This window comes from Hemiscyllium ocellatum, chromosome 20 (assembly GCF_020745735.1).
Source record: "Hemiscyllium ocellatum isolate sHemOce1 chromosome 20, sHemOce1.pat.X.cur, whole genome shotgun sequence".
In the NCBI taxonomy this organism is placed as follows: Eukaryota; Metazoa; Chordata; class Chondrichthyes; order Orectolobiformes; family Hemiscylliidae; genus Hemiscyllium; species Hemiscyllium ocellatum.
Window position 1 is genome coordinate 53646358 of NC_083420.1, and position 24099 is coordinate 53670456.

The following is a 24099-nucleotide window of genomic DNA, read 5'->3' on the forward strand; positions in this document are numbered from 1 at the left end:
ACCAAGTCGGAGGGGAAATTGTAGTCTTTGAATGAGGAGGCCATTTGGGCTGTTGGTAGTGAAATTGGTCCTCCTGGGAGCAGATGTGGCAGAGGCAAAGGAATTGGGAATATGGGATGGCGTTTTTACAGGGGGCAGGGTGGGAGGAGGTGTAATCTAGGTAGCTATGGGAGTTGGTCGGTTTGTAGTGAATATCTGTGTTGAGTCGGTCGCCCGAGATAGAAATGGAGAGGTCTAGGCAGGGGAGGGACGAGTCTGAGACGGTCCAGGTAAATTTGAGGTCGGGGTGGAAGGTGTTAGTAAAGTGGATGAACTGCTCAACCTCCTCGTGGGAGCACGAGGCAGCGCCGACACAGTCATCGATGTAGCGGAGGAAAAGGCGGGTGGTGCCAGTGTAGCTGTGGAAGATGGACTGTTCCACATATCCAGTGAAGAGGCAGGTATATCTGGGGCCCATGCGGGTGCCAATGGCTACTCCTTTGGTTTGGAGGAAGTGGGAGGATTGGAAGGAGAAGTTGTTAAGAGTGAGGACCAGTTCAGTCAGTCGAAGGAGTGTGTCAGTGGAAGGGTACTGGTTGGGTCGGCGGGAGAGGAAGAAGCGGAGGGCTTGGAGGCCTTCATGATGGCGGATGGAAGTGTGTAGGGACTGGATGTCCATCGTGAAGATAAGGCGTTGGGGGCCGGGGAAGTGAAAATCATGGAGGTGATGGAGGGCGTGGGTGGTGTCCTGAACGTAGGTGGGGAGTTCTTGGACTAAGGGGGACAGGACAGTGCCTGCATACCTCAACATTGTCCTCGACACCTCCTTCCACCTATCGTATTCCCAGCGCCCCTCCTCCAAACTCCCCCCCCCCCCCACGCCCTACCTTTTATCTCAGCCTGCTTGGCACACCAGCCTCATGCCTGAAGAAGGGCTTATGCCCGATCCGTCGATTTTCCTGCTCCTCGGATGCTGCCTGGCCTGCTGCGCCTTTCCAGCAACACATTTTCAACAAAATTGAGGTTTTAATCAAGAATAAAAAGGAAACATACATCAGGTAAAGATAGCAGGGACAGAGTGAATCCCTAGAAGTGTATATAAAGTTAAGGAGAATTCAAAGGGATTTTATAAATGCATTAAGGACAAAAGAGTAACTAGAGAGAGAATAGGGCCCCTGAAAGACAGCAAATCTGCCTATGTGTGGAACCACAGGAGATAGGGAGATTCTAAGCAAATATTTTGCATCAGTGTTTACTGTGGAGTAGGACACAAGGAAATAAATAGCAACATCTAGAAAAACGTCCACATTACAGAGATTGTGGTGCCGAAAGTCTTAAAATGCATAAAGGTGGGTAAATCCTCTGGACCTGCTCAGGTGTATCCTGAAACTCTGTGGGAAGCGAGGGAAGTGATTGTTTGGCCTCTTGCTGAGATATCTGTATTATTGATAGTCACAGTTGAGACGCCAGAAGATTGGAGGTTGGCTAACATAGTACCACTATTTAAGAAAGGGGTTAAGGAAAAGGCAGGGAACTATAGACCGGTGAGCCTGACATCACTGGTGGGCAAATTGTTGGAGGGGATCCGGAGGGACAGGATTTACATGTTGGTAAGGACTAATTAAGGATAGTCAACATGGCTTTGTGTGTGGAAAATCGTGTCTCTTTGAAGAAGTAACAAGACGATTAATGAGGGCAAAGCAGTATACATAATCTACATGGACTTCAGTAAAGCTTTCGACAAGGTTTCTCATGGTAGACTGGTTAGCAAGGTTAGATCACATGGAATACAGAGAAAACTAGTCATGTGGATAAAGAACTGGCCTGAAGGTAGAAGACAGAGGGTGGTGGTGGAGGGGTGCTTTTCAGACTGGAGGCCTGTGACCAGCAGTTTGCCACAAGGAAACTGGGTGCAATACTCTTCATTGTTTATTTAAGGATGTTGCCAGGGTTGGAGGGTTTGAGCTACAAAAAGAGGCTGAGTAGGCTGGGGTTGTTTTCCTTGGAGCGTCGGTGGCTGAGGGGTGACCTTGCGGAGGTCTCTAAAATTATGAGGGGCATGGACAGGGTGAACAGTCAAGGCCTTTTGCTTAGACTGGGGGAGTCTAAAACAAGAGGACATACATAGGTTTGAGTGAGAGGGGAAAGATTTAAAGGGACCTAAGGGGCAACTCTTCACACAGAGGGTGGTGTGTGTATGGAATGAGCTACCAGAGGAAATGGTGGAGGCTGGTACAATTACAACATTTAAAAGACATCTACATAAGTATATGAATAGGAAGGGCTTAGAGGGATATGGGTCAAGTGCTGGCAAATGGGACTAGATTTATTTAGGATATCTTGATGAGTTGGACAAAAGGGTCTGTTTCCATGCTATACAGCTCTATGATGGTAGATGCAATATTGATGGTCTCATATTAAATCTACCACTACAAGGATTCCAATGACTCATTTTTTTAAAACTGCACATTCTTTACTTTCATTTTATATCAAACATGTTTGAAGCATCTGTTTTAATGTTGCATTTTCAGTTTTTGCGGTTAGTAGATAATAAAGTTCTCTTTCTTTCAAGGAAACTTTGGTAATTGGTTCCTTAACTTTGACCTAGAGAACTACATTTTAACTGAAGTGTGGTACTGCTGCTTGATTTCAAACATTTGTCACAAGCAAGCAAGGGGGCTAAATAAAAAAGGGGAGCCAATTCACCCTTCATCACCTGGTTGTAACACTACACATATTGGTCATGTGGTTGATAGTGACGAAGGAAGCTGTACACTCCAATAAGCTACCAGTGGACTTGTTAAAGTGTCAAGTGGAAATTAGTCCAGAGAAGTGTGAGGTAATGCATTTAGGGGAGGGCAAGATATGGGAATACAGTAGAAATGGGAGAATATTGAGAAACATAGAAGATAGATATAGATCATTTAGGACAGCAGGATGGTTAAATTAGCTTTCCTTTTATTAGCCAGAGCTAAGAAGGCAGGGATACTGTGTTGGAATGGTATAAAACAATGGGTAGAAGTGAGTTAGCATTCTGATCAACGCAGTCAGAAGGATGTGAGCAAAATAGAAAAGGCACAGGAAAAGGTTCACCAAGAATGGAGGATTTTAGCTCTGAGGCAAGCTTGGATAAGCTAAGGGCCCACTATCCTTGGAACAGAGGAAGCCAAGTGGATTTGCAACTGAGGTGAATAAATTTATGGGACCTTTAGAATAGCGTGGATGGGCAGGATCTATTTACGTTAGAGAAGTGAATCAGCAACACAGATGCAAACAGTGAGTTGGGTTACGAGGAGGTTGAGAATTTGCCTCACCCAGGTGTTGGTGTAGGGTCTGGAGCACACTGTCTGACAGGCAAGAACACTGCATTAACCTGATTATGCATAACCAGAAGCTATGGACTAAGAGTTGGAAAGTGGGAATAGGCTGGATTTTGTTTTTGGCCGGCTCTGACATAACGGGCCAATTTACCTTCTGTTGTTCTGCAAACGAGTCGTCTCTACTTTGATAAAGAACAGCAGAAATAAGAATTTATATCAGAATAAAAAATAGAATACACTGTAACCTCTCCAGTCTGGAAATCAATTGTCCTGAAACACCAGGCGTCAAGAATTTATTTCAGCAGACCTCCTAGTTCCTGTCTGAATGGAGATGTGGAACATATATAAATAAATAAATACATTTTATAAATGCTTTAGAACATTTTTCATTGATTTGTGTTTCAAGTAAAAATTTAGAACTAGTGTTTCTGGTTCATATACTTGCAGTTTGGCAATCTAACATCATTTGATAATTCAGAAAATTCTGATTTTTCAAAATGACTTGGAGGCCCCAGGGTTTTGGACTGGAGGGGTTACGGAGTAATAGTGAACTACATAATGAAACTCATTCAATACGAACCATTTGGCAATCACCACAATGGGATGATGATCTCCATGTGTCAAGCTCATTACGGTGTAACCATAATTATGCCAGTCAATAATAAATTTACTTCCTCTTAGCAAACACACTGCCCATACGGCAGCAATAGCAGGGAGGCCAGGTGGATTCTGTGTGTAAAATAAAGAGAATTTCCTACCATTTCATTCAAGTAGTTCAGCAAATGTAGAAGAAAGTATATAAAAAAAATTAAATGTTTTACCTGTAGGAGCATATATGAAGGAGCATCAATCTTTAATAGAATGTAACATATCTGTAAAGTCTGCACAAAGACTTTGAGCCCATACTGGAAAATCTTAGATCCAACTAGAAGATATACAAACAAACTTTAATAATTTGAAAATGGGGTTTACAAAACATATATAAAATCTCTGTATCTTCATACAGATTATTATTGTTCATGAATGACAAACTAAGTATAGATATTTATTAATATCCAATGAACTTTGAAGTTATATGAAACTGTAACACTCACATTTCATTGCTGTCATGACTTCTGTTATGTAGACTATGTTAATCTTGTCATTACTTAAAACATCTCGATGAGGTTTTGCACCTGAAAGAAATTTAGAGAAAGCTAGTAAATATCTGAAAGTAACAATGCCCATAGTAGGCTTTGCATGTAAATTGTATGTAATTGACTGCACAGGCAACTACTGATGGTGGTTAATAGTTAAAAGCAAAGAATAGTCATGATGATTTGGTGGAAAAGCTGCTTGACTGCGTGTGACAACACTCCTGGATACAAAAGAGAAAATAAAAATCTGAAAATGGCGCTTGTGACTCAATGATAGTGACCACAGTTCTGACCCAGGAGACCTGTGTTCAAGTGACACCCGGTTATAGTCCAACAGGTTTAATTGGAAGCACTAGCTTTCGGAGCGCTGCTCTTTCATCTTTCAGCCACCTGATGAAGAAGCAGCGCTCCGAAAGCTAGTGCTTCCAATTAAACCTGTTGGACTACAACCTGGTGTTATGTGATTTTTAACTTTGTACACCCCAGTCCAACAGCAGCATTTCCAAATCATGAGTTCAAGTGCTATCTGCTCCTGAGGTCAGAGTCATACAGCATGGAAACAGACCCTTTGGTCCAACTCGTCCACGCTGATCAGATATCCCAAATTCATCTAGTCCCTTTGGCAGCACTTGGCCCATATCCTTTTAATTAAAAAGTGAGGTCTGCAGATGCTGGAGATCAGAGCTGAAAATGTGTTGCTGGTTAAAGCGCAGCAGGTCAGGCAGCATCCAAGGAACAGGAAATTCGACGTTTCGGCCACAAGCCCTTCATTAGGCTTGTGCCCAAAACGTCGAATTTCCTGTTCCTTGGATGCTGCCTGACCTGCTGCGCTTTAACCAGCAACACATTTTCAGCCCATATCCCTTTAACCTTTCCTATTCATATAGGCATCCAGATGCATTTTAAAATGTTGTAATAGTATCAGCCTCCACCACTTTTTCTGGCAGCTCATTCCAAACACGTACCACCCTCTGCATGAAAAAGTTGCCCCTTAGGTCCCTTTTAATTTTTCCCCCTCTCACCCTAAGCCAATGCCCTCTAGTTTTGGACTCTCCCACCTCAGGGAAAAGACCTTGTCTATTTAGCCTATCCATGCCCCTCATGATTTTATAAACCTCTATAAGGTCACCTCTCAGCCTCCAACACTCCAGAGAAAACATATTCAGCCTCTCCTTATACCTCAAATCCTCCAACCTTGGCAACATCCTTGTAAATTTTTTCTGAACCCTTTCAAGTTTCACAATATCATTCCTATAGAGGGGGACCAGAATTGTACACAATATTCCAAAAGTGGCCTAATCAATGTCCTGTACAGTTGCAACATGACATCCCAACTCCTATACTCAATGCTCTGACCAATAAAGGAAAGCACACCAAATGCCTTCTTCACTATCCTATCTACCTGCTGCCTCACTTTTAAGGAACTATGTGCCTGCACTCCAAGGTCTCTCTTTGATCAGCAACACTCCAACATCTCTGAACAGATTTATTAGGAACAATATTTAAAAATCTGAAAGTGCTTGTGTTTAAAATGAAATACTTTGAAGTAAAATACTGTTTGGATCCAGTATTATGTCATTGATACAAGAGGAACAAGGGGAGATTGTACACAGTTAATGGTAGAGCACTGGGGAGTGTTGCAGAACAGAGAAATTGAGGGGTATGGGTGCATACTTCCTTGAAAGTTGTGTCACAGGTAGACAGGGTGGTAGAGAAGGCATTTGACAAGCTGGGTTAGCACTGCTGCCTCACGGTGCCAGGGACCCGTTGTTCAATTCCAGCCTCGGGCAACTATCTGTGTGGAGTTTGCATATTCTCCCCGTGTCTGCGTGGGTTTCCTTTGGGTGCTCTGGCTTCCTCCCACAGTCCAAAGATGTGCAGGTTCAGTGAATTGGCCAAGCTAAATTTCCTATAGTGTCTAGGGATGTGTAGGTTAGGTATATTAGTTAGGGGAAATGTAAAGTAATAAGGTGGGGAATGGGTCGAAGTGGGATTACCTTCAGAGGGTCGATGTGGACTTGTTGGGCCAAATGGTCTATTACCATACTATAGGGATTCTATTCTAGGAATTGGGACATCGTGTTGCAGTTGTACAGGATGTTAGATCACTTTGTTGTACTGTACACAGTTCCAGTCGCCCTGTTATAGGAAGGATATTTCGGGCAAAAGCCCTTCATCAGGAATGAGGCTGGGAGCCTTGGAATGGAGAGATAAATGGGAGGGATGTGCGGCTGGGGAGAAGGTAGCTGAGAGTGCAATAGGTGGATGGAGGAGGGTGGTGCATATAGGTGGGAAGGAAGATTGACAGGTAGGACAGGTCAGGAGGGTGGTGCTGGGCTGGAAGGTTGGAACTGGGGTAAGGTGGTGGGAGGGGAAATGAGGAAACTGGTGAAGCCCAGATTGATGCCCTGGTGTTGAAGTGTTCCGAGGCAGAAGATGAGGTGTTATCCTCCAGGCGTCAGGTGGTGAGAGAGTGGCGGTGGAGGTGGCCCAGGACTTCCTGACACCTTCCCCTGCCACTGCCGGAATCGCAAAATCTGCACCCACACCTCCTCCGTGACCTCCATCCAAGGCCCCAAAAGGAGCCTTCCACATCCATCAAAGTTTCATCTTGCACTTCCAACAGTCATTTATTGTATCCGTGGCTCCCGATGCGGTCTCCTTTACATTGGGGAGACTGGACGCCTTCTCGCAGAGCGCTTTAGGGAGTATCTCCAGGACACCCGCATCAATCAACCCCACCGCCCCGTGGCCAAACATTTCAACTCCCACCTCCCACTCTGCTGAGAACATGCAGGTCCTGGGCCTCCTCCACTGCCACTCCCTCACTGCCCGATGGAAGAATGCCCCATCTTCCGCCTCGGGACACTTCAACCCCAGAGCATCAATGTGGACTTCACCAGTTTCCTCCCCACCATGTGGACTTTCCCCTCCCCACCTTACTCCAGTTCCAACCTTCCAGCTCAACACCATCCTCAAGACCTGTCCTGTCAATCTTCCTTCCCACCTATCTGCTCCACCCTCCTCTCCGACCCATCACCTTCATCCACGTAATGCACTCTCAGCTATCTTCTCCGCAGCCCCACACCCCTCCCATTTATCTCTCCAACTCCGAGGCTCACAGCCTCATTCCTGATGAAGGGCTTTGCCCAAAATATCGATGCTGTCAGACCTGTTGTGCTTTTCCAGCACCACTCTAATCTCCAACATCTGCAGTACCCACATCGCCTATAGGAAGGTTATTATTAAATTGGAGAGGGTGCATAAAAGATGTATCAGGATGTTAGTGGGACTGAAGATTTGAATTATAAGGAGAGACTGGATAGGCTGGGAGTTTTTCCTTTGGAGATTGAGAGCTGACTGTATAGGGGTTTACAAAATTATGAGGGGCATTGATAAGGAGAATAGCCTTTTCCCTAGGGTAGGGAAGTTCATAACTGGAGGACAACATTTTTAGGAGTGAGGAGAAAGTCTTAAAAGGGGCCTGAGGGGCAACGTTTTTCACACTGAGGGTGTTTTTGTTTGTGGAATGAACTGCCAAAAGTGATAGATGCAGGTATAATAACATTTAAAAGATATCTGGATAGGTACATGACTCGGAAAGATATAAAGGGAGATTGGTCAAATGCAGGCAAATGGGAAATCTGGTCAGCATGCACAAGCTAGACTGTAGGATCTGTTTCTGTGCTGTATGACTATACTGCACAAAATGTCACTGTTTCAAAAAAATTTCCTCTATTGTGTCTTTCTTCATTGATTCACAGAGTATAAATGCAAGAAACAATATTCAGCTTGTATAAGATACAAGTTCAGTCTTAGCTGCTGTATTGTGTTCAGTTCTGTCCATCATATTTTAGGAATGATATGAAGGCATAGAAAGACAGAACAAAGTGCTCAAGAGGTTTGCAGGAATGATTCCACAATGAGGAATTTCAATTAGGAAGATCGATTAGTGAAGTGGACACTCTTTCCTGGGGAGAAATGAAGGCCAAGAGGAGGTTTGACTGACGTATTCAAAATCATTCAGGGTCAGGACAGAGTAAATGGGAGAAAATGGTTGCACTCATGTAAGATCAGGAGCAAAAGGGTACAGATTTATAACAATAAATAAGAGAAGCAAAATTGATAAGAGAAATAACTTTTCTTACATAACGAATGGGTAGGTCTGGAATGCATTGCCAGACAGTATGATTGAGATTGGATCAATTAAGTCATTCAGCAAGCAATTAGACTGCTCTTTGCAAAGTTGCAGGGAGAAGACAGAACTGCACTGGGTGAAATGCTTATTTGGATAGCTGCCGTAGATACCTTGGTTCAATGGCCTCCTTCTGTGCTTTAACAATTCTGTGACTGTGTGAACTTTACTGTCGTCCTTCCATCTAGATGAGGTGTTGGATATGCATCAAAACATTTGTGATGGAGGCAGTTTCACATAGCACCCCACTTTTGCGAAAGGCTGGAGAGATCAGTCCAAGAGAGGCAGGTTCTGCCACGTGCGAGGTGGTCATTACTGTGTTTCTGAGGGTTGGTGCTTTTAAGGTGGCACCTGTTGTCAAGCTGCTACATAGACTCTCACAGCACGAAAACAGACCCTTCATTCCAACCAGTTCATGCTGAACATGATCTCAAACTAAACTAGTCCCACCTGCCTGCTCCTGGCACACATCCTTCCAAACCATTCCTACTCATGTACTTATCCAAATGTATTTTAAATATTGTAATTGTACCCACATCTACCACTTCCTCAGGAAGTTCATTCCACACCTCTGTAAAAAATTGGCTCTTCATGTCTTTTTTAAATCTTTCTCCTCTTACCTTAAAAATGTGCCACCTAATCTCATAGGGATATCATAGGGAAAAATTAACTACCATTAACTCTTTCTATACTTGTCATTTTTTAATAAACTTCTATAAGGACTCCTCTCAACCTCCTACATTCCAGTGAAAAAGGTTCCAGCCATACCCAGCAACATCCTGGTAAATCTCTTCTGAACCCTCTCCAGCATAATAATATCCTTCCAATAACTGGGAGACCAGATCTGGACACAGTACTTCAGAAGAAGCCTTGCCAATGTCCTGTACCTCAACGTAACATTGCAACTCCTGTACTCAAAGGACTGAGCAATGAAGGCAAGAGTTCCAAATGCCTTTTTAACCAGCCTGTCCACACATGACACAAACTTCAAAGAACAATGTGGCTGCACCCCTAGTTCTCTCTGTTCTACAACACTCCCCAAGGCCCCACCATGAATGGTATAAGGCCTGCCCTTGCTTGGTTGCACCAAAATGCAATACTTCGCATTTATCCAGATTGAACTCCCCTAGCATTTTCCAGCCCATTGACCCATTTGATCAAGATCCTTTTGCAATCTTAGAAAATCTTCTTCACTGCCCACTATACCATCAATTTTGGCACTGTCTACAAACTGACTAACCGTACCTTCACCGTAACCCACATGGGCCCACCTTGGCCATTTCCCTCTGTTGTTGGGCAGTGTCTCCAAGCTGTCAGAAGTGATGTTTACGGCTTTCTACTATTCAGTATAGACAGTGGATAGGATAGGTTGCTATGAAAATGCAGTAAAGCACGAATAAAGACTTGATAATCTGGTCTTGGATGGAAGAACACCATTGAGGTCTAGAAGCATCTTTGGGCGTTATTCGACAGGCAGATGGTGCATTTAGAGTACTTTACAGGGAAATACTCTTTCTGCAACGTTATATAATCAGATGTTTATATTATTTTAGTCATAGTTTTGATTACTGTGGGAATGTCCTGCCATCAGTTTATGACTGAGGTTAATTGAGAGGAGACCCTGGCACACAGAGGGCTGGTTGTTTTCGGTGGTTACCCGGAGTAACCACACACTTACCGGGGTATCCGAGCAGAGTCACCGCGAAGCCGTTCCGGCTCAGGGACATCGCGTGGTTCAACATCCGCGGACTGCGGCCCAGGTCCCCGAGCACCAGCACACACACCCTGCGGCAGGGACCGCCACCCGCTCGGCACCGGGCCAGCAGCACACAGGCCCCCGCCGACAGCACAGCCCCGCACAGCGCGGGGAGACAACCCCATCCGGCGGCTGACAGCACCGCCAGCGGGACAAGGAGCACCAAGGCCCAGAGGCCGGCCATAGCAACCGTCAGTGGGGGGGCGGGGCTAGGGAGGAAGAGGGGCGTGTGTGGGGCGGGACCAGAGGCGGGGATGGTGGGGAGGGGTGGTGCTAACGAGGGGCGGGGCTAATGAGGGGACGTGCTAGTGATGAGTGACGGGGAAGGGGCGGAGCTACTGTGGGAGAAGGGCCAGTATGGGGCGGGGCTAGTGAGTAGGGGGGTGCTAACGAGGGGCGGGGCTAATAAAGGGACGTGCGAGTGATGAGTGACTGGGGATGGGGCGGGGCTACTGTGGGCGGAGTCAGTGTGAGGCGGGGCTAGTGAGGGGGCGGGGCTCGTGAGGAGGGGATGCTAACGAGGGGCGGGGCTAATGAAGGGACGTGCTCGTGATAAGTGACGGGGAAGAACTACTATGGGTAAAGGACCAGTTTGGGCGGGGCCAGTGAGGGGCGGGGCTAGTGATGGGTGGCCACGGCAGGGGAGGGGCCAGTGAGAGGGGTGTGTTTAATGAGGGGGCGGGGCCAGTGTGGGTATGGGGCTGGAGAGTGATGGGGCTCGTTAGGCATGGGTTCATTAAGGTGTTGGGGCTAGTGAAGGATGACGTTAATGAGGGTCTAGTGGGGGTGGGGGGCTATTAAGGGGTGGGGCCAATGTGGTAAGGTGGAGCTAGTGAGTGGGGCCTGAGGGAAAGGTGAAGGGGATAGGAGGAGAGAGAACAGAGGGAGAGAGGAGGGGCTAGTCAGGGGGTGGGACAAGGGGGAGATGGGTTGGCCTAGAGTCGGGGGGGGAAGGGAATTAAGAGTGGGGTGTTCCAGTGAGGAGAAGGAGCTATAGGGAGAGGGGGACATAGAGTGAGGGGGAGGGGTTACAGGGATTGGTGTGGAGTGAGGGCAGGGGCTATGGGGGGCTCCAGAGAGAAGGTGGGGGACTGGACTGAGAGCACTGGAGGGAGGGATACAGACTAGAGAGGAAAGGAGGGGCTAGAAGGAGAGGGGCTACAGAGGGGAAGGGGCTGGTGAGGAGGGGGGGGGCTAGAGATGGTGGGAGCTTGTGTGAGAAGGTAGGCACGAGAGAAATTGGGAAGGTTTAGAGGGCAGGGTTGGGCTGGTATTCCCAGGCTTGACAGCTTGGTAGATATGCTTTGATTAATTACATAATGGAGATTAAATTTTCTTAGCTCTTTTCCTGCTTCAGGATTCTAACCAAACACTGTTGGTCTGGAATTTTCAAACCAAAACCTTTACACTGAGGAAACCTGTTTCCTAATTGTTCTGAACCAATTACTTTCTTTGGGACAAACTGTTTTAATCCATTATGTCAGCCATGTCTTCTTTGAACTGAACTAAAAGCTATGGGTTTTCCCTCTGCAAAAACAAATCTTAAAATTGTTCAAAGCCAAAAGGAAGCTAATACCTTCAGTGTTTGCTTTCTCTAATCACACAACTATGACATCATATTCCACCTGTAGACATACAGCTCTACCTCCCTGCCAATTCTCTTGACTCCTCCACTGTCTCTAAGTAATCAGATTGCTTGCCCAATATTTAATGTTGGATGACCAGAAATTTTCTCCAATGTTTTGGCAAAAAAAACCAATGGCATTACCTTTGGGTCCACATTATAAACAACATTCCCTGTTTAACAACTCAGTTGTTTGCTGGCAATTGATGTCAAGCCAGACCATTGCAATCTTAATATCTTATCAAAGCCAAAGGTGGACCATCTGGAACAGACCTGAGCCAACACCAAGATGCTCAACTTCAAATCTCTAACATTTTTTGACACCTCCATGCCTCAGCTCATCATTTGCTGAAACCCTCATCCATGATTTGACTCAAATACTCTTCTGGCCAATATCCATTTTCCACACTCACAGTAAACTTGAACTTATGCAGAACACTGCTACCTGAATCCTTCTCACATCAATCCTATTCATTTAGGATGTAGGTTTGATATCCAGATGTTTCATTACCTGGCTAGGTAACATCATCATGGCAACCTCCAAGTGAAGCAAAGCCGCTGTCTCCTTTCTATTTATATCTTTCTCCTGGATGTGTTTCCTGGGGTTTGTGGTGATGTCATTTCCTATTTGTTTTCTGAATGGTTGATAGATGGTATCTAGATCTATATATTTGTTTACGGTATTGTGGTGGAGTGCTATGCCTCTAGGAATTTTCTGGCATGTCTTTGCTTAGCCTGTCCCAGGATAGATGACTTGTCCCAGTCAAAATGGTGGTTTTTTTCATCGTTGTGTAGGTCTACGAGGGAGAGAGGGTCATGTCTTTTTGTGGCTAGCTGGTGTTTGTGTATCCTGGTGGCTAACTTTCTTCCTGTTTGTCCTATGTAGTGTTTGTGGCAGTCCTTGCATGGAATTTTCTGGAAGACGTTGGTTTTGTCCATGGGTTGTACTGGGTCTTTTAAGTTTGTTAGTTTTTGTTTGAGAGTGTTGGTGGGTTTGTGTGCTACTAGGATTCCGAGGGGTCTTAGTAGTCTGGCTGTCATTTCTGAAACTTCTTTGATATATGGTCAAGTGGTTAGGGTTTCTGGCTATGTTTGGTCTGCTTGTCGTGGTTTGTTCTTGAGAAATCTGCAGACTGTATTTTTGAGCATCTGTTCTTCTTGAATACGTTGTATAGGTGGTTCTCCTGTGTTTCCGAAGTTCGTCTGTGCTGCAGTGTGTGGTGGCTCGTTGGAATAGTGTTCTGATACAGCTTTGTTTGTGTATGTTGGGATGGTTGCTGGTCTAGTTAAGTATTTGGTCAGGGTTTGTCAGTTTGTAGTTCTCCGTTGTCCTTTCTTTTGACTGTGACGTCCAGGAATGCGAGTTTGTTGTCGGTTTCTTCCTCCTTGGTGAACTTTATGCCTGTGAGGGTGTTGTTGATGATGTTAAATGTCTCTTCTATCTTGTTTTGTTTTGTGATGAAAAAGGTGTCATCTACGTAGCGGACCCAGAGTTTTGGTTTGATGGTTGGTGGGGCTGTTTGTTCTAGTCTTTGCATTACTGCTTCTGCTATGAATCCTGATAGTGGAGATCCCATGGGTGTGCCATTGGTTTGTTTGTAGATTATGTTGTTGAAGGTGAAGTGGGTGATGAGGCACAGGTCCACTAGCTTCATGATGTTTTTGTTGGTAATGTGATTGATGGTGCTTGGGGTGTGTGTGATGGTCTCTTCTGAAAGTGTGGTAAGTGTTTCCTTTGCCAGGTCGATGTTGATGGAGGTGAACAGTGCTGTTACGTCGAATGAGATTATAGCTTCGTCTTCCTCTATTTTGGTGTTTTTGATGATTTTTAGGAATTCCTGGGTGGAGTGGACGGAGTGCTGTGACTCTTCTACTAGGTATTTCAGTCTTGCATGTAGTTCTTTGGCATGTCTGTAAGTTGGTGTTCCTGGTAGTGAAACTATAGGTCTGAGGGGGCTCCTGGTTTATAGATTTTTGGTAGTCCATAGAATCGTGAGGTGTTGGTCCTGTCTGGTTTCATTTTCTGTCTTATTTAATTGTCCGGAATTGTGTAATTTTCTTAGGAGATATGTAATTTTGTTTCCTAGACACAACTCTCTCTCCCTCGTAGCCCTACACAAGGATGAAAAAACGATCATTTCGACTGGGACAACACATCTATCCTGGGACAGGCTAAGCAAAGACATGCCAGAGAATTCCTAGAGGCCTGGCACTCCAACCACAACGCCATAAACAAACACATAGATCTAGATGCCATCTATCAACCCCTCAGAAAACGAACAAGAAATGACATCACCACAAACCCCAGGAACCCCATCCAGGAGAAAGATATAAATAGAAAGCAGGAGACAACAGCTTTGCTTCACTTGGAGGTCACCACTGATGATGTTAACGAGCCAGATAATGAAATGTCTGGATATCAAACCTACAGCTCAGCGAGCAAACCTACACCCTAAACCTCAACCTGAGCTACAAACCTTGCAATCCTATTCATCTACCAACCCTGTGTTCATTAACCTACACTGGTCCAGCAACACCTCACTTTTAAAACTGTCATCTTTCAATCCCTCCGGGGCCTCTTCCCTCTCTATCTGTTGAATTTTTTGCAGTCCCAGAACACTCCAATATATCTGTAATCACTGTGGGACAGGACATACTCAGGGATGGTGATGGTGGTATCTGGGGCATTGTCTGTAAGGTATGATTCCATGAGTATGACCAAATCAGGTTGCCGCTTGACTCATCTATGAGACAGTTCTCCCAATTTTGGCACTAGGCCTCTGATGTTGGTGAAGAGGATTTTGGAGGGTCAACAGGGCTAATTCTACTGTCATTTATTCTGGTGCCCACTGGTCTTTCTTGAGACTTTGTAGTGATTGAGGTGGTATGGTAGCTCAGTGGTTAGAATTACTACCTCACAGCACCAGGGACCTGGGTTTGATTCCACCCTTGGCTGACTGTCTGTGTGGAGTTTGCACATTCTCCCCGTGTCTGTGTGGGTTTGCTCCAGTTCCTCAACAGTCTAAAGGTGAGCAGGTTAGGTGGATTGACCAAGGGAAATACAGAGTTATGGGGGGGGGGAAGAGTGGGTCTGTGTCTGGATGGGATGCTCTTTGGAGCGCATGACAGGCTGAATGGCCTTCTTCCATGCTGTAGGGATTATATGTTTTTTAACTTGAGGGGCTTGCGAGGCCATTTCAGAGGACAGTTTAGAGTCACCACATTGCTGTGGATCTGGAGTTACATGTAGGCCAGACCAGGTGAGGTCAGCAGATTTCCTTCCCTGAAGGACTTTAGTGAGCCAGATAGGTTTTTTTTCAGACAGTCAACAATGGTTTCATGGTCTTCAGTAGGTTCTTAATTTTAGACAACTTTTATTGAATTCAAATTTCACATCTGCCATAGTAGGATTCACACCTGGGTCCCCAAACATTAGCTGTATTTCTGGATTAATAACCTAGCGCTGATATTGTTAGGCCATTGTCTGCCCCTCTACATCTAAATATTTAATTGCACCGAAAGTAAACTATGCAATAATCATGAAAAGGATACATCTTAATATTGGTTTCAATTCATCCTTTGCTCCATAGAAAAACAACAGCCTTGCTTATAGTCCTGCTAAACTGCAATATACCACTTCCTTTTTCATTTTAATTATGATTTTCTGGATTACATCTGTGTCCACTTTTATTCGTAACTTGCAAAGTTAAATCTTTTGCTAAAAAGAGCCACATGGATAAAGGTGAGGTACCAGCAGATGGCGATGTAACTCCGTGATGCTACAAGGCCATTGGGAATACCAAACATGGCATGTAGGGCGATTAGAGAGAAAGATGTAGAGAATTCAGAAGCAGAGTTCAGGAAGGTGCCTTACTCAAAATAAGGAGAGAGGAACCGGTAAAGGGAGGGAGAAATAGATTTGCCGTTATCCATAACAGAGCCAATTACACAGCGGAGAATAGAGAGAAAGTGGGTTCTCTTCCAAGAACATCAGTGAATTAAGTGAATAACATGGAAGATCACAGGTACTGATTTCAGGAATACTACCCTGGTCACTTGCTAACCTATTGAACAACTTGAAATAAGGAAGATGGGGTTGAATCCTGTAGAACGTACATTACTGTAGCCTCAAAGAAATAGGAAATTGTGCAGAAAAGAGTCAGACCTAGGGATAGAATCAAAGGCTCATGGGAAAGCTTTGGATATTGCAGATGGAAGAGCAGAAAATGATGGGAGCACACAGTTGTTTAGCAGCATCTGTATAGACTTCACCTGACGAAGGGGCAGCACTCCGAAAGCTTGTGATTTTAAATAAAGCTGTTGGCCTAGAACCCGGTGTCATGTGACTTCAGGCAGCATCTGTATATAGAGAGAGAAAAGCAGAGTTAACAGTTCAGGCCTATGATCATTTGTCAGTATTGGGAAAGGCTAGAGATGTAAAAAAGTTTTAAGCAATGAGTGGGTGAGGTGAGTACAAAGGAAGGTCTATGACAGGGTGGAAGACAGGACAGGTTCAAAGACAAATGTGAGTCCTCCATGGCCTTAGAAAATGGGTGGGCAGGAGGGCAAGAAGGAAAGCAAAAGATATACCTAGAGTCTAAGGAGACCACCCCACCACTTGCTCAAGGACCCTTTCACTCATTATCAATGTTGTCCCCCCGGTCTGAAGCCCACCCTTGGGGTATTTTTTTTTTACCATTCTTGACCTTTTCATGGAAAACTGCCAGCTTAACATTGTCTCAACCTCTGTGCTCCCCTCTCTCACTGTACCCTGTCTCCTTATAAACTTGCTGCATTCCATTCCAATCCTGGCTCTGTTATCAACCCTGCAGACCAGGGTGGTGCTATTGTTACACCTGAGGGTGCTGCCTGTGTTATGATGGTATAGCTGGCTGTTCATGAACACGGCACGTGTGTGCAATTTTATTAAAGAGAAATTGAGCTTCCTGTCATTTCATCTTCATGTTGCTGCAGTTACTACTTCTGACATTAGTTGTTTTATATCTTGCTGTTTGAAAATTGATGTGGGTATGGTGTGGTCTTTAGGCTGCCCTGCTTTCCATGCCTCTGATTGGTGTATTTCTTCACTCGAGAATTGTCTTATACAAGTCTGTGCTTCTTGGTCAACTTCTTCATATTCCCTGTGATGATTATTGTGCCATTTCCGCCTTTCCATTTGATGGAAGATAAAATGGAGATCACACACACTGTTGAATTTCCCAATGCTTAATGAAGCAGTTGAATTCTGCCCTCGTGAACTGAGGGCTATGATCACTTGTGACTATGTCTGGAACATCGTAGCAACTGAAATGTACCTTCAGGCATTCTGTTGTCATTGACTTCAGCTGGTCCACTCCAAATAGTCAGAATAGTGACTGTCAGTGACAAGATCATCCATTCCTGTGATAGTGAAGAGGACTACTCCCAGCTTCTTTCGTGGTTCATCTGGGATGTCATGTGTCAGAAGTATCTGTTTAACTTCCTTAGCCTGGTACGCATTGTAGGTACAACACTGGCTGACATGGGTCTTAATCTCACTGCTCATGTTTGGCACTTTTCTTGCCTTCCTCTGACTAGACTCAGTTCCTTTCCTCTCATCTCCTCTCATCTCTTCAAGGGTAGTGACTCTATTCCCTTAATGCAACATGCTAGCTTGGGCAATGAATTCAGCTGTAATAATTTCTAATACTTTCTGATAGCAACAGGTTTATCCTCAATGATTTCAAGCCATCTGTCCATCACTACTTCCTTCAGTGGTATCTTGTGCAGACTTTGCTTGATTGAAACAAGACTCTTGTAATTATTTTTAGATTTAGTATCTCTGCTGAACTCATAACTTCCAGAACATGTCAAGCTGTTGCCTCTCAGTGAACCTGGAAGATTGGACACTGTGTCTTAATATCCTCGACATTCTTTGAAGAGACTACTGTTCTGACAATGTATACATCTTTCCCTTGCTTGTATGTCATGTCCAGAAGATATCTTTATAAAGAAAATAGCATTCCTGAGAAATTGGCACTCTGAATTGGCATGTGATCAGACTCCACTGTCACTTTGTCTCTCCCAGACAAGGGATTGATTAAAATACTCAAAGCCAAAAGCTAGACACTTTATTTGAATTGCATTTTCTATGGTACAGCTGGCATTAATGCCCCGCATCCAAATCTACCTGGTTGTCCTTGCTGCAAAATAATTTCCACTGGCTAATCTCATTGGCATCACACAAGGTGAAGTGTTAATTTACACTGTAATACTTCAGTACTAATGCTGTTGTCACTGGTTGTTTGATTCTAGTGAAAGCTGCTTCTTGCTCTGTGTCCCAGTGTCACACTGTGATGACAAATTAAGCAAGCACTTAGCTAAATAATTCATGAATCCAACAGATCATTGCACTGTTCTCACATCAGTGGGTCACTGCACCTCTGTCACAACTGTCACCTTGTCAGGATCCAGGTAAGATCCTTTCGTTGTCAACACATGACCTATGTAGTGAACTTCAACCATCTTTGATTGCATCTTTCTCATGTTCACCTTTGGGTTGTCTGGTGAGTCACTCTAGCTGTTTGCTGTAAATTCTCATTATGATCTGTAATGGTTTCTTTCATTGTAACCCCCCTTCCCCCCCCCCATCCACAGACCGGCAGGTTATCCACAGAAGCTTCCAACCCAGGAAGGTGACTGATTGTCTGGCACTCTCTGTGTGGGTATGCTTCAATTTAAGTGTGTCAAATATGTTGTGAAACTTGAAAGGATTCAGAAGAGATATATACAAGGATATTAGGTGAAATTGAGGACTGCAATGTTGGAGATCAGAGTCAAGGTTAGAGTGGTGCTGAAAAAGCACAGCAGGTCAGGCAGCATCCGAGGAGCAGGAAAATTGATGTTTCGGGCAAAGGCCCTTCATCAGGAATGAGCCCTCCAGCACAACTCTAATCTATATAAGAATGTTGTCAAGGTTGGAGGGCTTGAGTTATAAGTGGAGGCTGAATAGGGTGGGGCTGTTTTCCCTGGATTGTCGAAAGCTGAAGGCTGACCTGATAGTGGTTTATAAAATCATGAGGGACACGGATAGGGTGAATAGTTAAGACGTTTTCTCCAGTTAGGGAAGTCCAAAACTAGAGGGCATAGGTTTCATGTGAGAGGGGAAAGATTTAAAAGGGACCTAAGGGGCAATGTTTTCAGGCAGAGGGTGGTGTGTGTATGGATTGAGCTGCCAGAGGAAGTGGTGGAGGCTGGTACAATTACAACATTTATGGATGGGTATATGAATAGGAAGGCTTTAGAGGGATATGGGCCAAGTGCTGGAAAATGGGACTAAATTAGGTTAGGATATCTGGTCTTCCAGCCGGAAATTGAAGGCAGAGCAATGAACAGAGTTCAGTGCCGTGAGGGTGGAGTGTTCTCGACTTTTGCAAAAAAAGCGAGGAGTCTGAGAGAGGGAATGAGTGACAGCAAGACCCTGGAGATAAACCCTACAGTCATGGCTTACACTAACAGGTGAGCAGTTGGTTATTGAGTTTTAAGTTTATCTTTCCCTCTAATTAGAGGCAGTACTGCAAACTGGTATAGGCGAGACTGAAGGGCAATATTCATTTTTAAAGTTTCCAGAATGAATGTGCTTCAGAAATCACAGATAATCTGTTGAGTGATATTTCTAAACCTAACAAGTTAAAACCAAATGCAATAAAGATGCCAGGACAGGCAATGGAGCCAGCTGCAGTATGTGTAAGGGGTTTGCTTGCTGTCTGTAACAACCATCTCTGGAGTAAGTGACTGCAGCTTGAGGAGACTTGGTTCAGAGTTGATCAGCTGGAATAAGAGATGCTGAATCAAAGTAAAATTCTCCAGGCATTTTTTTTCCAGAAGGTCACAGCCCTTAGAGTGTCTCCTTCTGATTCTGTCTGTGGGCAGGGGTGTCATGGTGGAAGGGGCAGCTATAGGGATACACACAGTAGCAGTAGGGGAGCCTCAGCCCTGGTCATTGACCATCAAGTTCAATATTCTTGCGGCTTCTATGGACTAGAGCAAGGAGGATGAGCAAAATGACCATGGCACAGGGGACGATGCAAATGGTGGAATAAGATGAGATCTTATTTTGTAGTAGTAGGAGGGTGGAGATACTGATCCCTGTAGCCTAGAGCATGAAGTCTGGATTGCCCAATGCCAGGGTTAAGAACATCCTTTTCCTCTGGAGAGGAGCTTCAAGTGGGACGGGAAAACATTCCAATTGTCCTGATTTATGTGGGTACCAAGAGCAGAGGTAGAACAAGAAAGAGGTTTTGCTGAAAACATATGAGGAACCAGGGCCTAAATTGAAAAGCAACCCCACAAGACTAACAATCTCTGATATATTACATGATCAACAAACAAATTAGCATAAGGTATTGATTAGAGAGTTGGATGGGGGCCTCATTGATTAGTGTGGGAGAAATTGATATCAATTCATGTGGATTGATACCTGTGTAAGAGAAAGGGGAAACTGAACCATTGAGACAGCCTTCGCCTAAACCAGGTAAAGTGTATAACCAAAACTTTCTTTATTTATACATTATGGGATATGGGTGTTACCAGCTGAGCCAGTGTTTACTGCCCATCCTTCGAGGCCCTTTGCTGGTAGACTGCCTTCTTGATCAGCTGCAATCTGTTTTGTGAAGGTAGGCCTACAATGCCTGTAGGGAGATAGTGCCAGGATCTTGATGCAGGAGCAGTGATATATTTCCAAGTCTAGATGGTGAGAGGCTTCAAGGGGAGCTTGCAGATGGTGGTGTTCTCATGTATCTGCTACCTTTGTCCTTCTAGATGGGAGTGATCTGGAAGTTGCTGTCTGAGGAATACATTCTTGCAGTGTGTTTTGTAAACGAAACAGACTGCTGCTCCTAAGTGTCAATAATGAAGGGCGTGTATGTTTGCGGATGTGTATCAATTAAGTTGTCCTGGATTATGCCAAGCTTCTTGAACATTATCAGAGCAACACTCATCCAGGCAAGTGCAGAATAAATAATGGAGGTGAAATGGTTCACCTGAGGGGAGATTTGGCAAGTTATGGTGTAAAGACAAGCCAATAGTGCAGATAGCAATAACCAAAGTACAACAGGAATGAACGGAACTACAAACAGCAAATAATTCCACAGAGAGTGTGATGTGTACAACTGTAGTTGGGAGTCACCATTTTCTGCACTCCATAAATTGCCCACAAAACCAAAAGTCTCGTCAATAGTGTTTCAGACATTTGTTACGATAAAGGTTTTAGAATGTGAATTCTTTCAGCTATCATTTGGGAGTCCCAACCTCTTTAAAAGTTACATCTCAACAGACATTGTGGAAACTCCACTTTTCACTAAGTGTGGAAATACTTTCATGAGTCAGCTTATTATATATGGGACTGGAGTTGGTAGAAGTGATAGTTTCTGACTTTTTGTATGATGGAGTCAGTAACAGAGAAAATTTAGGGCATGAAAAGATAACAAGGTGATTGAGAGCAAGTCAGAATTATGAATACATAGAGAGATAAAGCACTGCTAAAATGGAGCTGACCGATAAAAAGACAAAGAAGAAATATTATTATATCATAATTGTTACTGTTGTCTTGCAATAATTAGTCAGACAGACAGCAAAAGACTTAATGTAACAGATCAGTCTAGGAACTATGCTCAGAGTCAGCTATCGAGAATTGCCAAAGAACTAGCCAAAACAAACAAGGACACGGAGTCTTACCTGATTTGCTGACAATGTTACATGATATTTTGTACATAAATTGCAAAAAATATTGGTGAACGTACTGAACCTACTCAGGTTTAAGCAAAGGATTATCATATAAAGCAATGCCATTTCCAGTTTGATAACGTGTGTATATTTGTCGTTTTCCTTTATTTAATAGAAATTCATGTGTGTCTGACCTGTTTGGAACACTCCACCTGAAAATTTTCTCTTTATGTGGAAGTTAAAGAATAAACTGATTGAATTTGTTACTAACCTAATGAATGTTAAGAGGACTGTTTGTAATAACATGCAGTACTTCTATTAAATCTCCAGCAGCAAACAGATAATCAGAAACACCTAAGTTGAATGCCAAACCCTTTAAATAGTGTTGTTAAAGGGGCCTTGTGTAATTGACAGATGATCAACTGTCGATGACTCTGAGGGCATTAACAGGGATGATGAGGTCAAAAATGGAAACTTCACTGTCAAATCAGTGTTAGGCACCAATTTCATGATCTGCTCATGATTCACCCACTGTATTTTTCTTAATTCAGCTCCCTGAACCTAACCTTGTAGCCAAAACATTTTGATTCCAGTGAGTCAACACAGCACGGATAGAGGTCAGGAGAAAATGAGGACTGCAGATGCTGGAAGCCAGAGTCAAAAAGTGTGGTGCTCAAAAAACACAGCCGGTCAGACAGCATCCAAGGAGCAGGAGAGTCGACATTTCGAGCATAAGCTCTTTATCAGGAATGTGATGAAGAGCTTATGCTCGAAATGGAGACTCTCCTGCTCCTCGGATGCTGACTGACCGGCTGTGTTTTTTGAGCACCACACCTTTTGACATAGATCGAGGTCAATCTGCCCTAAAGGAGTAATTCACTAGTGACCATTCCCCTGCTTTCTCCTTGTACATTCTCCCTTTTCACATAATAACTCAATTCCCTCTCAAATGCCTCAATTGATTATAAAATTACTGGGGAGGGGAGGGGAGATAGGAATAGACTTTTCCATTGGTGCAGGGATCAATGACTGGGGGCGGGGCGGCATAGATTTAAGCAAGAAGGTTTAGAGGAGATGTGAGGAAAAGACTTTTTTAACCAGAGAGATATTGGGAATCTGGAACTCACTGCTTGTAACGGTGATAGAAGCAGAAACCCTTGTAACATTTAAGACATATTAAGATGTGCGTTTGCAATGTCAAGGTATGCAAGGCTATGGGAAAATGCTGAAAAATGGAATTAGAAAGATGTTGTGAAACTTGAAAGATTTCAGAAACAATTTACAAGGATGTTGCCAGGGTTGGAGAGTTTGAGCTACAGGGAGAGGCTGAACAGGCTAGGGCATTCTCTGGAGCCTCGGAGGCTGAGGGGTGACCTTATAGAGGTTTATAAAATCATGAGGGGAACTCATAGGGTAAATAGTCAAGGTCTTTTCTCCAGGGTATGGGAGTCCAAAACTAGAGGGCATAGGTTTAAAGTGAGCAGGGAAAGAATTAGAAGGGACCAAAAGTGCAACTTTTTCACACAGAGAATGGTGTGTGTACGGAATGAGGCTGGTACAATTACAACATTTAAAAGGCATCTGGATAGGTATGAATCTCTGGAGGAAGTGGTTATGTGGATAGAATTAGCATGTTTAAAAGATACTTGGGTAAGTACATGAATAGGAACGGTTTGGAGGGATGTGGGTTAGAAGCAGGCAGGTGGGAATAGTTTAGTTTGGCATTGTGTTTGGCATGGACTGATTTGACCGAAGGGTAGTCCAAAGTTGTGCCGGTTCGGTGGATTGGCTATGCTAAATTGCCCGTAGTGTCCAGGGATGTGCAGGCTAGATGGGTTAGCCATGGGAAATACAGGGTTACAGAGATCACATGGGTCTGGCTGAGATGCACTTCAGAGGGTTGAGATGGGCTGAATGGCCTCTTTCCACCCTGTAGATTTTCTAGAGTTATTTTAAGAAAATCTGCTGGTTTTCAGTTTTCCAATAATCACAGGAACAAGAAAAGAAAAGGAATTCGAGACACATAAGCAGCAGGAATTCCATGCCTTGTTTTCGCCTGGTCACCTACATTTATCCATATTCGGAGAAATGCATGAGGCACTCGTGGATGAATTTTGGTGCTTTTCTTTCAAAGGGTGGGTGTGAGTATGAGGGTTTGGCTCTCTCGGTGCAGTATATTGAACTGAAAGGCAGTTTGGGTGACTGAGGATAAATTGCAGGGAGCACAAAGGATTGGAATCACAGCCGAGTCATGGATCAGCATCTCTCAATTTTTCTTGACAACAAATACTGCGTGCGTTAAATCTTACTACTAGACATATGGAGCCAGCTTAGAACCATCACAGGGACTGTCCAAGGCAACTTTACATCTAGAACACAGGGCAATC

General features: G+C 44.2%; 1 protein-coding gene across 1 annotated transcript in view; it reads right to left on the reverse strand.

Annotated features, from left to right (window-relative positions):
* The window catches only part of alg1 (ALG1 chitobiosyldiphosphodolichol beta-mannosyltransferase), a 38521-nt gene extending 27941 nt beyond the window's left edge, over window positions 1-10580 (reverse strand). Inside the window, exons 1-4 of the mRNA XM_060840876.1 lie at window positions 10309-10580; window positions 4394-4474; window positions 4121-4224; window positions 3880-4028 (exon numbers count right to left, since the gene is read on the reverse strand). Of these exons, the coding sequence (XP_060696859.1) occupies window positions 3880-4028; window positions 4121-4224; window positions 4394-4474; window positions 10309-10570 (596 nt within the window). The 5' untranslated portion in view covers window positions 10571-10580. The remainder of the gene's footprint in view (window positions 1-3879; window positions 4029-4120; window positions 4225-4393; window positions 4475-10308) is intronic.
* Between the last annotated feature and the right edge of the window lie 13519 nt (window positions 10581-24099).